Here is a 14,381-nt window from a genome sequence, read left to right as displayed (position 1 = left end):
AAGCAAAATATGATGAAAAACGTGATGATGCTTGCTGAAACACAAACTGCATGTTAGGATACATGTGTCTTTCATGGTAAACCCAGGAACTGTATCCTTCTGTCTAATGGGATTCCCAGATAGCACAAAAGGTTCTGTCTTGTCCTGGTCTCGAAGTATGTAAGAGGATGCTCAGCTGTTAGCACAGGATAGATACAAACCCTCAAGACAAACAACCAGGACTGCACACAGCAAATTCTTCCCACTCAAACTCCTCACAGCAGTGCAATCCTTCTCTCCATGCACTGGTTCAGTCCCTTTTAATTAGGACCTATGCAACAACTTGCTGTGAAGAAAAATTAATTACTTTCTGCAGCCAGAGCTGGAGCCAGCAGCAAGGGAGTCAGAACTGATCCCTAAACTGTAAACTCTTCAGGGGTTACAGCAAAAAGAGTAACCCAGGCCAATTTGATTCTATGTTAACTACACAAACATTGTAGCCTGGCATTAATAGTGGAAAGATACTCAGCAAACTACCTGTGCATTTCCATTTTGAAAATTTCTCCATAGATTCTGTGTTTCAAGATGTAACTAAAGAGTAAACTGAAGCACAAAATATCCTTAAAGAAAAATATGGTATAGCAAGTATCTCATCGACAACTACTGGGAAAGTAGAAAAGGAATGAGAATAGAAGAAGCAAAAAAACAGAGGAAATAAAAAATGTAGACCATCAAAGACAGTGACACTTAGTTCCAGCAGACTTCTGAAACGGTACTGTCAGAACCTGAGCTGCTTTGCAGTCAATGTGTGAACTTTTATACTAGTTAAAACTATCAGCAGCTAATTTTTCTGGTGCTGGTATGAAGAGGACTGTAGATTACAGAGAATCCTGGTCACTCATTTTGCAGCTTCAAAGACATTGTCTTTTTTATTCAGTTTTATAGAAGATGATTAGCCTAAACTTTGCTACAGCGTATGTAAAAAATATGTTTTAAAATAACCTGTAGCAGAAACTCTTTGTATTTTCTGAGGATAGGAAAAAATACTTTCACACATCTTAAATCCTAACAGATGCATACAGTAATCAAGTCAGTCTTCATTTAATTTGCAATGTGAATAGCATGTCACACACCACTATAATCTTTCACTTGCAATGTTCACATTTAATAATAATTTAAAAAAAGGAATTCTATCTTTTCAAACATCCAAAATACGAGGCCTCTTTCATAATCCTTCTTTTGGCAGTTTTCTACTCAAATCCTGACACACTGCACATGGCTCTCAAACCAGGAGTTACTATATTAATGTAGTACACTAGAAGATCCTGGTTTATTCCATGATTCCTTAGCCAGAGGGTACCCCCATGTTTTTGATAAAGAAATCTTTGCTGCACTTCCATCCCTTTCTGAGCTATGGGTGTAGGGAGGAGGGCAACAATACATTCCTGAGTTTGGCCCAATTTATCATCTGACAACTGTGTTAAACTGTTACATGTTTTGGATACTGAATCATAGAAGGAAGAGGAGGATAACATGTATTTAGTTATCCAGCCAATCTCTTTTGTTGTGTCACAGGTTTATGACCTCTGGTACTTTGTCCAGGCTAGTTTTACTACATCACATTTACACTTACACGTATCTTTAACTACTCTTTTAACTACTTCATTGGATACAGACCAACCAAAAATCCTACTGCTATGAAGACGTTCAAAAATGTTGAAAATCTTGTAAGAGGAGAAAATACAAAATAAAATTTTAAAATCTGCCGTTAAGAGAACCAAACCATTGGGTCATGCCTTCCTGTAAAGTTTTCCCTGCAATGCTGAGCTTGTATCAGCCCAGTACACTGAGAGCACAACACCTCTTTGCCCCAGCCATCCATGTCCTCTGTTTCTGATACATGGGTTACAAATGCCTTGTAACTGGCAGCTCACGATCTTACTATCTACTAACCTCTTGTTATCCCCTTTTGAGGCACAGAACTCAGACTTCCATCCTCCTCTCTGCAACTCCTACCCAAATTCACCTCCTGTAGTTTGCCATCTCCATACAGCACTGACTGCTGCAACATTTTTAACTCAGCATTTGTTTGTCTCTTCTTTCTACTCACCTCCTGTACCTGAAAGGCATTTATAGCAATGGCCCCTACATCTAAAATACATAAGCAGACTTTTTGAATAATAAAACCCACTACAGTTATTTCCCCAACCATCACAGAACTAAGAAGACGAGAAAAGGAAGGTATCTTTGAAATTATTTGTTTACTAAAAGAGCATTGATAGCAGGTTGAGTGCTAGAGACTCATTCCAGAACCAAGGGCAGACCAGATGACAGGATATGGGGGGAGTATTAACAATAGGTAATTTGTTGTATGTCAGCATAATTCATTGTAAGCAGTTCTGCAAAAGTGGATTTTTTATAAAAGCACAAGTGTAAATATACAGGGACTTTACAGGTAACTTCTCCCACTGCCTTGTAAAAGTCAGCACCGGAATGACTGTACCAGACACTGGCAGACAAAATAATCAGGTGGAGAACTCAGCGAGTGAAAGGGCAAAATCCAAAGGCAGAGATGTAAATGGCCATAGAAATTTCCATGCCATGCCCTGTCATGCCACATGACAAGGAAGGAAGCAGATTAAGTACCCTGACTCAGAGGGCAAGCTAAAAGGGCAGGAAGAAAACACTAAACTGGGGTTTTTTTAGTTTTTATTTTACAGCTTAAAAAGGGGAAAACAGACATTTGTTAAGCCAGAAAGGGAAATTACAGTAATCATGCCTCATCAGTTAAATACAGTCATGTTTACATTAGGCAGCTTCATTTCTCAGAAAACAACTGCTTACCTGAAGAGAAGTTCTTACCTGAGCTTCATACTTGACAGCGGCAGAAAGAAGAGCAATGGCATTCTCTTCACAAATGCCTTGTTTGATCGTTTGCTGGCAAAGCTTTTTCAGTCTGTTTTCTCTATACAGTGTTGCCAAATCTAGTAGGCCTGTGAAAATTTATACAGCTTTAACTATTCTGGTGCAAAATATATTAGTGTCTTTTCAAATTAATCAATTACCCTTTTGTTTTAGGCTGAATTAATCAAAGACTTGCTCTGGTTTTTTTCCCCCTAAAAGATGTGTGCATTTTTAAGGTTCCCTACAGATCTTTCAAAAAAAGAACCATTTTATTACTATGCAAGCATTCCATTCTCTTGTTCTCATTCTGGACATCAATTGCTGACTTACATCCTCTTAAATTCATGCAAGGAAGAGTTCCCTTTTCATTCAGGATCAGAAATCACCACAGCTACTCAAGTAAAGTTTCAGGATGGCATTAGTTCCTTTGTAAATAAAAGAAAGTACTTAAAAAGAGCAACATGAGTTCTTTCTGAAAACTTTTAATCTTTGATCTCATTCCATGCCCACCATTCATTGTCCTTGGGCATTTTTCCTGCTACTGTATCCTTTTCTCTTGACACCTACCAAACTCAAGATTTAAGTGCTAATGAAACTAAAATTAACAAGCCCTGCTTTCCTTACTCTGTAATGATACATAAATTGAACTTCTCAAAAACAATAATCTGGAGTAATTTCCATTTATGGCAAATACCTATTGCATCTTCAGGAGGGAGCCTAATGTTGTCTGTATACAGATATTCCAGGAAGGCTCGGTAAACAGGGTAAGAAAATTCACTCATTTCTATAATTTCATCATCATTATTGAGTATGGAGCGAAAATGTTCACACCTACAAAACATGAACAAAGATTGTACACTGTAAAGAGTTAAGCTTGAAAGATGAGCTGCAGCAAAAAGTTGGTAAAAAAAAATAGATCAGTCCTAACAGACTAAATACACAAGCAGATGATTTCTTGCTTTGAACATGCTCATTTCTTTAAGCCTGATACATACAATTCAGAATTTTATTTCTGTTGTTAATATTTTATGGCACGCTCCATTTCTACTTACAATATCTACAAGGATTATCCATCCGGCTTTGATGCCATTTTCTTAAATACATTTTACATTAACGATTTTATTACCTGCATTGTAGCAGATAAAATTAAAAATTAACTCAGACATTTCTGAGATTTGACCCTGATTTCTCCAGCATTTCCTAATGAAGAGGGAAATTATTAATAATTTTAAATATAATTTATTCCAGTGTCAGAGTCCATACACAATTTAGCATTAATCATTACATTCAAGGATTAAATTACTGAAAGTGAAGACCCTCTCACTCAGATCTTTCATTATTTTTTCTAACAAGTCTGAATACTTTTGTGACACAAAACAAGATACAAACAAGGACAAAGCACTGCCTTTGGTAGCTGTAATTTGCGACTTCCAGTTCACAGTAATTTACAATGCACTGTAACTTACTGTTCACTAAAAAGCATCCTAACATATGCATTGTTTTCAAAATTTTTGTTGATAAAAATTAACATCTCCTCTTCTGATAACTTTTCCTATAACAACCCTAATTTAATTATGCTTCTTTGTGCTACACTAATTTGCAGCTCTCCCACATCTGAATTTTCTTTTACCCAAACCTTCCTGTAAAAAGTAGGATGGTTTCCTTTTAATGTCTCTGAGACAAAACTACAACATAAAGACAGCATCACTTAAATCCAAATAAAAAAGTATTATTTAAATAATGACTTAAGTTCTTCACATTTTACGGGTTATTGAGAGAATTTTTAATCTCAGTATTTTGGGGCTTTTAGTAAAATAATGGAACCTCTTGTCAAATTCATAAAAAAATAAAAGCCATTATCTAGCTTCTGCCACATCTTCTACCACTTTCTGGCATCGGGAGAGGCAGACAAAACCTCATTGTTTTGCTTCCCAGAGCCCCAAGCTAAGTAGTGGTGATCAATCAAGCTATCCATCCAGCATGGATCAGACCTTGGGAATGGTCTGTGCCTCAATTACACCACACAAAAGTCAGAAAGAAGATGGCACACACTGATCCCTTAAAAATCAGTAAGTGAAAACAGAAATTGGTTAGCACGCATCCTCCAGTCTGCAAAGTATCTTGGAGTGACTCATCCTTTGCAGTGTCTCACTCCCTCTCACTATCCCCCAGCAGACACAGCCCAGACACCCAGTTCTGGTTGGCTGAATGCAGAGCTGGCAAATCCCACAGCACACTGGGGTGTCTGCTGCTGCAGGCAGCACTGGCCGTGGGCTGCTCTCACTGAGCTGGGTGCTCCCTGGCATTGCTTCACCACTGCCAGCCAACATGGGCTGGCATGTAACCACCAACAATGGGCTCCAGGTCAAGAATAGGAATAGAACAAGATGGAAAGAAGTCCTCATGAGAAATAAAGAAATTACTAAACAATGAAAAGGAATTTTTACTAGCACTGCTTTTGTGACAGTGCTCCAGAAGAGACCAAATGTTGCAAAACATTTTAAATACTTTGATCCAGTTGCATCATGACAGTAAAGAAAAGATTGATTTTACAGACTCTGCTTGATGTTTTATTATTCCTTCATAGTATTTTGGTAACACCATATATGCAAATCCATTTTAGAATTAGACATATTTCCTTCACAGAATGTCATATAATCTGAGAAAAGTAGAGCAAGAAAAAGAAAATAAGGGAATGCTACATATATCTGATTATCAGGAAAACAAACCTCAGGGAACATTTTGGACATACACAAGATTTGGTGTGGTATCTGATGGAGAACACATGGCATTCCAAATGAAGAGGGTGTACTATAGGCACAAGTGTAATGTACAAGCAATGAAGTCAGTAAAGGGAAGACAAAAGTAACACAGATAATCAGAGTGTTAAGAGGAGGGCAGAAAAAAACCCCAACAAAACATGGACAGGCAAGAATTAACAGGGATTTTTAATTTTACACAGTAATACACAAGGAATCACTAACAGGACTCAGGAGCAAAAGTAGGAAGATAAAAGTGGTGATAACCTGAATGTGATAGCCAAGTACTTTGAGAAAAAAAATAGCAAAAAAAAATACTGTAACAATGAGGAGGATGAAGCAGAAGCAGTTGGCAAGGCAGAAGAGATGCAAAGTGGTGTCTCTAAAATATCACAGGAGAAACCACAGCAGCAGTAGCAAATTAATCTCTCTGCATGTTAACAACGAGATCATTCTGTAGATCTGCTTATGTCAAATCTCACCGTAAAGTGGTCTTAACTTGTAAAAAGTTGCAAAAACAGAAAAAAAAAGACAGCTTAAAAATCAAACTCACTGATAAGAATGTTTAAAACACATTGAACAAGGAATCTGTCATAAAAGGGGAAAAAAGATGCTGAAACAAGTGAAGGGTCCTGTAAAAGGAAAGAGTGCCAAGAATAAACACAACCCCCTCAAATCATTCTGGTGGAGGAAACCAAGCATATAAAGGAAGAAAAAAACCAGATTCTAATTACTGAGAAGACAGCAGAAGGAAGCGAGCCTTTTCCCTGGCAGGAAAAGGTTATTGGAAATCAAGGTGAAGGCCATTTAGGAGCACAAAGGAGGATAAATGTCAGATGAAGGGATGTGATGGAAAGGCAGGTACTAGAGCAACATGTTTGATAATTACAAAGAGAGTAACAGTGAAGAACAGCAGATGAATCCTTGGCTCAGGGAAAAGGGAATTTTTAAGAATAAGTCCAGAAATTTTTGCAGTAATGACTCAGCACAGTGGACTACACTACACAGTTAAGTTTATACAATTTATAGGTTTGTTCTTACCTAATTTTGAGAAGAACTTTATGAACATGAATGTATTTCCCATCCACTAGGAACTTCAGATCTGCAGTTTCAGGGTTGTCAAATTCCTTCTTTAGTGACTGGGCTACTGTTAGATGGTCATCAGGCTCTAGAATAAATAGGGGACTTACTATAAAGTAGTAAGCAATACAAATATCTCCCACTACAATATTCTGGGTATCAGTCAGCAATTAACACTCTTCATAAATACATCTCCTTACGGCTACTAAAACCCCCAGGAGTCTATGTGTTCTGTATGGGCCAGAAAAGCAAAGAAAGGACAGTTTTCTTCAGTCCTTTTTAGTTTCCCGCTCCAAACAAATATCTCTATTTAAAAAACTGTGATTTCCACTCCTCTAACTCATCTATACAAGGCCAGGAGAAAATAAAAGTTAACAGTCTCAGAAGTTACACTGCTCCATACGATAGAAAACGCTACCAACCATTACTGAGTAAATTATATCAAATTAAAACTGTTAGTTATTATAAGATCCTCAAAAGATCAATTAAAAATCATAATAAATTTGTCTGAAATGCTCCCATGAGGAGACATTATACTACAGCACAAATGAAACGACTACAGAAACAACACATTGGTTTGCAGTGAAACTGCCCAGTACAATGTCCCTGAAAGTAAATACCAACACTTACAAGTTTATTCTAAAATACTAGTTTTCCCTAGACTTAATGGTGTTAGAAGCACAGTGTGTCCATGTCTTCATATTCCTGTTTGTGTCATGTCTGTATATCCCACCGTGCACATGATATTTGCACTATAAATTTACCAAACAGTTTTGAAAATTCCACTATCTGCATACAAAATTTTTACCTCCCGAACTGATTCAAATCTCCATCAGAGAAGCATCTTCTTTAAAACCACAAAAAAAAAAATCAACAACCCACTCCACCCCCAAACCTCATTCTTAACTGTGACAACATTTTATCTTCTTACCATATAAATACACTTTATGGGTTTACACAGATCTTGTGGGTCAGTAATTAGTTGCTCTCTGCAGAAAATTACATAAATGCTAGGTCCTGTAGCCTATCAAGCTAGAAATTAGAATAGTATGCTGCTGGAAATGGAAACACCTTCCCCACAAGCTCTAAAAAAGCTTAACACACACATACACTTTGATACTGTTACACTTTGTTTAGCATAGTCATTTTGCATTTCATTTAGAGAATGTTACATATACACAATTTGGGTAGGTACAGCTAAAATGGATGGACAAAAGAAACCAAATATAATGATGATTTAAAAAAAAAAAATTTCTGAAATAATGGTACTGTAAAATACTTTGTTAGTTCTCATTTTGCACAATGTGTGGTTTATTTATTCAGACCTCTGCTAGCTAAACAAATAAGCATTTTAGCAACTAATGCAAAGCTGAAACTCTTCTTCGAAGTTAACTGGCAATCCATATGTCCACCAAGACACATCTCCAGTTGACTTCTACAGCCATCAGAGGAAAACTGAATATAGTGGGGCTCAGCTTTGAAACTCTTAGAGGAAAACCAGATGCTTTTATTTGTTAGAGCAGTGAAAGGGGAACTGGAGGAAGGAAATGAAGAGGCAGTTCCCACTGACAAGGCACAAAGCCAAGAAAACTCCTTAGTGGCCAGTGCTAAGAATTGTATCAGAAATGTCAGAACTGCCACAAACATGGAGAGAATGGGAATGCCTGGGTGTGAAAGCATCAGAATAAAAAGGACAGAAGAAGGGCTGTAAGCATGGCAGATGTCCATGGCATATAGATCTAGGACCCAGGGCACAGCTGCCTGAGGATTCTCGCCATGCACACATCAGATGACAAACAACAGTGAGTCAGTCCTGACAGCTTGCCAGGGTGGGACAGGATGAAGAGGCCAGACACCCTCAGCTCCTGGAGTGTGCAAAAAGGCATAACTGAAACCAGCATAGAGTCACCTAACTAAAAACAACCCAGGAGACATGACAAGGGCCTGATAGCCAGCATCCTTTATCCTGTGTTATCACAAGGAACCCTGCTCAGACCTCCTGAAAAGTGCCAGGATGCTGGAGAGATTACTTGGCACATACGAAAAAGTGGCTTTAAAAGTGCATCTGAAACTCATTTTGTTTAAAAATAAAGTAACCTATTCCTCCTGTTGGGTTTCACTTTATGCTTTGGTACGATGTTACTACAGTGTTATAGTCCAAAGGGACCAAGAAGTCAAGGTCAAAAAAACCCCAAACCCCCCAAAAAAACCACAAAATAAACAAATACACAACCCCCCCCAAGAACAGCAATAAATAAAAACTTACAACAAGCCAAAAGAAACAAACAAAAAATCACCCCAGCAACAAAAAAAACCCCAACAAACCAAACAGAAAACAAAACAACACCCCAGCAACTTTATTAGAAACCATTATGGGATTAAATGATAGCTGAAGAATGAGCTCTCTGGGAGCCAGTGCTATATACCTAACTCTTTCTAGTCAAGGCCAGCAAGACAGATCTCAATGCTCATCAAACATCTGAGATCCAGCAACTTGTCTCTTCAGAAGGCCAGGTCATGATCACTTGTGACAAGACTGAGTGCTTGTGGTCAATTCAGGACATGGGAATTTGGATCCCTCAATTTTTAGTAGTCTACTTAAGTGTATCAAAGAAAGCTTCAGAGCTCCTAAACTCAAATCTCCAAATTCAAACTCAGCTTTTCCACCCAGAGCCACCTGACAGTCACATACAGAGGTTACATTAAAAAATCTCTCCCAAACCTGAGGCATTTTCCCATGGAAATGAGCCACATCAATAAAACAGACAATTATTTAGCCCTGCTTTCAGGCTTTAGCAATTTTTTACAATTCCACATTACCACTTACAAAGTGTAACGTATCATTATGACAACGCTTCCTGGTGTAAATTTCTGTGAGGAACTATATTTGGGTTTCAAATACATGAAACTGTTTTATGAACCAATGCTTCTACTTAGAAGGTGCCAGAAGAAAAAAGTATTCCAGCTCACCTACGGAGAGCAGGCGCCACATGACAGCAGGGGTGGCGAAGCAGGCGAACACATCGTCAGTGCAGGCGAAGTGGGTGAGGTGGGGGAAGGTCACGGACTGGCCCCGGCACTGCCCCCACATGTACACCTGGCCACTCTGGGTCTTGGCCGCCGACGTGTGCGCAGAGTGGCACGCGGCGATCTCCACAACCCTGAATTTGCAAGGAAAACAAACACAAGGAAAAAAGCAAGTCACTCCCATCAAGAACAAAATGCAGTGAATAAACTCACTGCCTCCTGGCTTTCTCTAGAGTAAGGCATACTTTTAAGCATGCATGCGAGCAAGAATGCTTTCTGGTCATACATAGCAAAATTAAAAGGGTTGGCAGTGTTTCTGCGAACAGCATGCACTCCAAGTTTCTCTTTGGAAAAGCATCTGGGGAGCGAGTAGCCAGTGCTGCAGCAGAGCCCTGTATCTGCTGCAGCACATGCTCTGCTGACCCCTCAGCTCTCTCAAGCAAAGCTATGATGAGCTTCAAGTCTCTGAATGTCCTTGGTGGTGCTGGGCAGTGAGATGAGTGGCTGTATTAAGCTGTAGAGAAAAAATACTTGGAGAAGATGAAGAAGGAAACGAGGAGATATTAAAAAAAAATAAATATTGCTTTTTGGTTTATAATTGAAACATAATTGAAGAATTTTTTTCTGTTTGCTTATTGGTAACAGTTATAAACTAACAAGTTAAACATACTTCCTACTCACACAATTATTATTACTTATGCTTAAGGGACTTGCACTTTGCAAATTAAAATTTAGAATCAAACAGTACTTAAATCTGTTTCGAAGTGTCTTTTAGCTAGGCTACGTCTCTAATCCTGAGGTTGATTTAGGACTTCAAAACTCCCACTGTGTACAGCATTACACAATCCACTGTTTTGCAGTCTGAACTACTGCTTGTTTACTTGTGTTCTCAGCTGCCTGGGGATAATGGCAGGGAAACAACTTGTTTAAAGCTGTATGCACAAATCTTGCAGGCTTTAGTGAGGCAATATTTTCACTGACACCAAGAATTTATACTCTGACCAACAAAAGGCAAAGGCAGCATGCAACATTAAGAGTTGTATAAAATTTTTATTATAACATTTTAACTGCAGCTAAAGTGTCTGGGAATAAAACCAGTAACATTTGAAGCAAAACCACAAGTACACACAAAGCAATGTTCAAGTTCAGGCCATGTCTCATCCACAGAGAAGTGATGCCACTTCCTCACAATGATACACTCAGACACAGGGTTGAGAGGGACATCTCGCTTTCCTTCTTATTCACAACAGGAGCCCAAAATCAAGATTTTTGACCCTATACATGCATGGCTTTACAACAGCAACAGAAATAACCGCCCCTCTGTCACTCAAGGACCTAGAGGAAAATATTTAACTTGCAAAAATTGAAGTTTAATTTTTAGGCAACAATATCAAGAAAGAACTCATCCTTTTCTCTCTCTCCTGGGTTATGAGCCAGATTTAATTGCAGATGTCCACCCTTCACCTTTTCTGAGTACACTTCTTGTCAAAAGTAGCATATTAAAATACAATTTCTATTCACAGATAATAAAGCCTTTATTGTTGATTTCAAGCAATGAAACTACACCACTGAAGGGAAACTGCAATTAAGGCCTGTAAAGTACAGTGTGAGCTGAAGCAGAAAATAGCATATTCAGGCTCAGAATATTCTGTTTCTCTTTCACAGGGATGGTTATGGGGCTGATTCAAGCACTCCCTGTGAAAATTCTGTTCACATTTAGCAGATGCACCACTGCAAAAAATTATAGGCTTCTTCTCCCCCAAATATAGATTAAAAATACCATCATTTTATGTAGCTCTTCTGTGAGTATGTCAACCAATGTCTGATTGCAAGACTGTAAGTATTACCTGTCCTTATCCACAATAACTGTTGTAGGGTAAGACTGGTTACTTTTATTCCCAGTACCTAACTGGCCGTATGAATTGGCTCCCCAGGCATATATCTGACCTTCATCTGTTAGCACTAACGTATGTGCATAGCCACAGGCAACCTGTAAGGAATAACAAAAAGAAGAAAATCTAATTTTTATGTAATAATAAGTTAATACAGATAGATGCATCTTATGCTATAGGTTAATGCCATTGATTTTATACTAGTATAAAAATTACAAATACAGATAAGTTTATTAAAAACGGCAGGAAAATAGATGAGGTGACTTTGGGGAAAAGAATTTACCAACGGGAAACCCTGACAGATAATCTCAAGAGCAGAGCAAAAAGAATAGCTGGAAATTGAGAAAGAAGAAAAGCTGTATGACAAATTTGAACAATATGCAGAAAACTGAAGATTGTCTGTCTTGCATTGACCTTGTTCCACGGGCAACTGTTTTTTCACCAGAAAAACAGGTAAGGTCTCCCTGTATGATCCTCTCATCCCTGACTGACAGCCACACAAAATTGCCTGCTCCTGTGCCAGCTCTACTGCTCAGAGGACCCTCTGCTGAGATAACTCCCATCCCTAGATGTGTTCAAGGCCAGGTTTGCTGGAGCTCTGAGCAGCCCAGTCTAGTAGAAGGCAGCCCTGTCCATGGCAGGGGGTGGAACTGAACGGTTTGTAGGGTGCTGTTCAACCCAGGCCATTCTGTGATTCTCCAGATTTACATCACTGGAAGAAAACTCTCACAGTACAGTCTGAGAACGACACAAGATAAGCAACAAGAACAATCAGCAAGGACAGAGAGAAAAGAAACAAAATTCTCCATTCTGATGGTAGCACACAACTGTATCAACTGCCTCTTCACATCAGATTGTTCAAAAAATCCACTTAATTTATGCAGCACATGCCCCTCAGTTGGCGGGGGACAGATACAGTGGTAACACTAGCAGCAACAGTCTTGCTCTGCAGGAGTTAATGTAACTTCGTAGAGATAGACTGCTACCAAAAACCAATTTACATTATTCCTAACTAGTTCATCTATCTTTACATGGTCTGCAAAGATACACCACAAACACATATACTCCACTGACATCCATGAAGCATGTGATGTACTTTAAATGAAATCAACCATCAAGTTATTTACTGACTGGAGATCTATAACACGGTATTAATCAATATCAAGTAAATGAAGTGGATGGAAGCATAATCTAAGCCAAACTTGCTGGAGCATCCACTCTCTAAACAGAATAATAAATACAGGGGAACATAATACTCACTTTATTATGTTACTATCCAACAGTAGTTGCTACCAACAAAGCTACTGTCTACATCCTAGGCCCTGAATGTAAAATTATGTCATTAAATGAGTTTCTTTTAAAAGACTTTAAAAATCCATAGCTTTCCTGAATAAATGCAATATATAGTATCCAAAGTTCAAAATGCTCTTGCAAATTTTCACTAGGTTACAAAACCAATATTTTCTAATAGTTTGTATCATTTTCCTGACAGTATCCTCTATTTTGCATGAAACAATTACAAACTGTCAGTATCAGTCCCGCAGTCATCTTAAATATTTCTTATTAGCCAAAAGAAGTTAGGAGTTTGCTAGCTACACTGGTGGCAGCTCTGTTATTTGGTAAAGTGCAACAACCTCCAAAGGTCAAGACTGACTGTGGAATCATCCCAAATGTTAGCCAAATGCAGTGGGAGGAAATTTGTTCAGACTCCAAACACCAGTAAGTCACTAAAATGAAATTCAGCCTGCAAGACAGACAAAATGCTAAACTGCAGCATTGTTCCAGAAAAAAAAAAAAGGCAGGGTTTAATGAAGAATGGAATAGCCTAGAAAGACTCTTACTTATTAAAATAACAGAAATATATTTTTAATTAACTCTGACAGGAAAACAAAAAAAGAACAAAATAAAACAAACGTTTCTAATGGTCTAGTCCTTTTTAAGTAAAATCCTGACCTCACTGAAGTCAATGGCAAAATTCCCACTGAACTCCACAGGGTCACAGTTTCCCCCCTGTTGGCAGAGGTCTGTTTTAGGACACACATTTTTTATTCTGATGCCACTTTGAACAAGTCTCACTATCTCCTCCAAAGGCAGCACGTGCTGCCTGCAGGACTCCCGCAGAGGCTCCTGGAGGCTGTGGGGAGGAGCAGCACAGACATACCCGTTGCACACGAATGCCCTGCAGGGCCGCGATCCGGCACGGCGTGGGCTGGTTGCCGCTGCTGCCCAGCCCCAGCTGACCATTCCCATTGTACCCCCAGACATAGACCTTGAAACAGAGACAGGTACTTTTAGCTCTTTGACACTATTCACTTCCTTTTTTTTTTGTTTTAGGTAAACACAAACATATTCACACATATACCTATCTATATAAACATGTATACACACACATTTTTGCTTAAAATGCCACTTACGTGCTCATCTAGAATTCATCTAGAACACATTCATGTTATTTAGGAGCTAGATTACTTAGGACTACAATATTTTAATATGAAGAACAGAAAATCAATGATTCATATGGCTGCTTGCCAGCACAGAGTAAATCCAGCATAATACTTCCCATTTCCAAAGAGCTGATTTCTCATTCCAAAATCTTCTAACAGAAAACACACTGGAATAAGTATAAAATGGAAGCTATGCACAACACTTCGAGTAGGTAGCTTTATGCCAAACGTAAGAAAAAGGGAAAATACTGAGCTCTGATAATTTCAGTGACATACGTTTTACTGCAGTCAACAGC

At 38.6% G+C, this 14,381-nt stretch overlaps 1 protein-coding gene across 1 annotated transcript in view; it reads right to left on the bottom strand.

Moving 5' to 3' along the window:
- Window positions 1-14,381, bottom strand: part of RCBTB2 (RCC1 and BTB domain containing protein 2) — a 32,204-nt gene that overhangs the window by 3,785 nt on the left and 14,038 nt on the right. The window contains exons 7-12 of the mRNA XM_033052046.1: window positions 13,803-13,910; window positions 11,597-11,739; window positions 9,693-9,883; window positions 6,684-6,810; window positions 3,578-3,714; window positions 2,842-2,972 (exon numbers count right to left, since the gene is read on the bottom strand). Coding sequence (XP_032907937.1) covers window positions 2,842-2,972; window positions 3,578-3,714; window positions 6,684-6,810; window positions 9,693-9,883; window positions 11,597-11,739; window positions 13,803-13,910 — 837 coding nt within the window. The remainder of the gene's footprint in view (window positions 1-2,841; window positions 2,973-3,577; window positions 3,715-6,683; window positions 6,811-9,692; window positions 9,884-11,596; window positions 11,740-13,802; window positions 13,911-14,381) is intronic.

The sequence above is a fragment of the Catharus ustulatus genome, chromosome 2 (genome assembly GCF_009819885.2).
Source record: "Catharus ustulatus isolate bCatUst1 chromosome 2, bCatUst1.pri.v2, whole genome shotgun sequence".
In the NCBI taxonomy this organism is placed as follows: Eukaryota; Metazoa; Chordata; class Aves; order Passeriformes; family Turdidae; genus Catharus; species Catharus ustulatus.
Note: the sequence above shows the minus strand (reverse complement) of the source record. Positions and strands in the feature narration are given on the sequence as shown.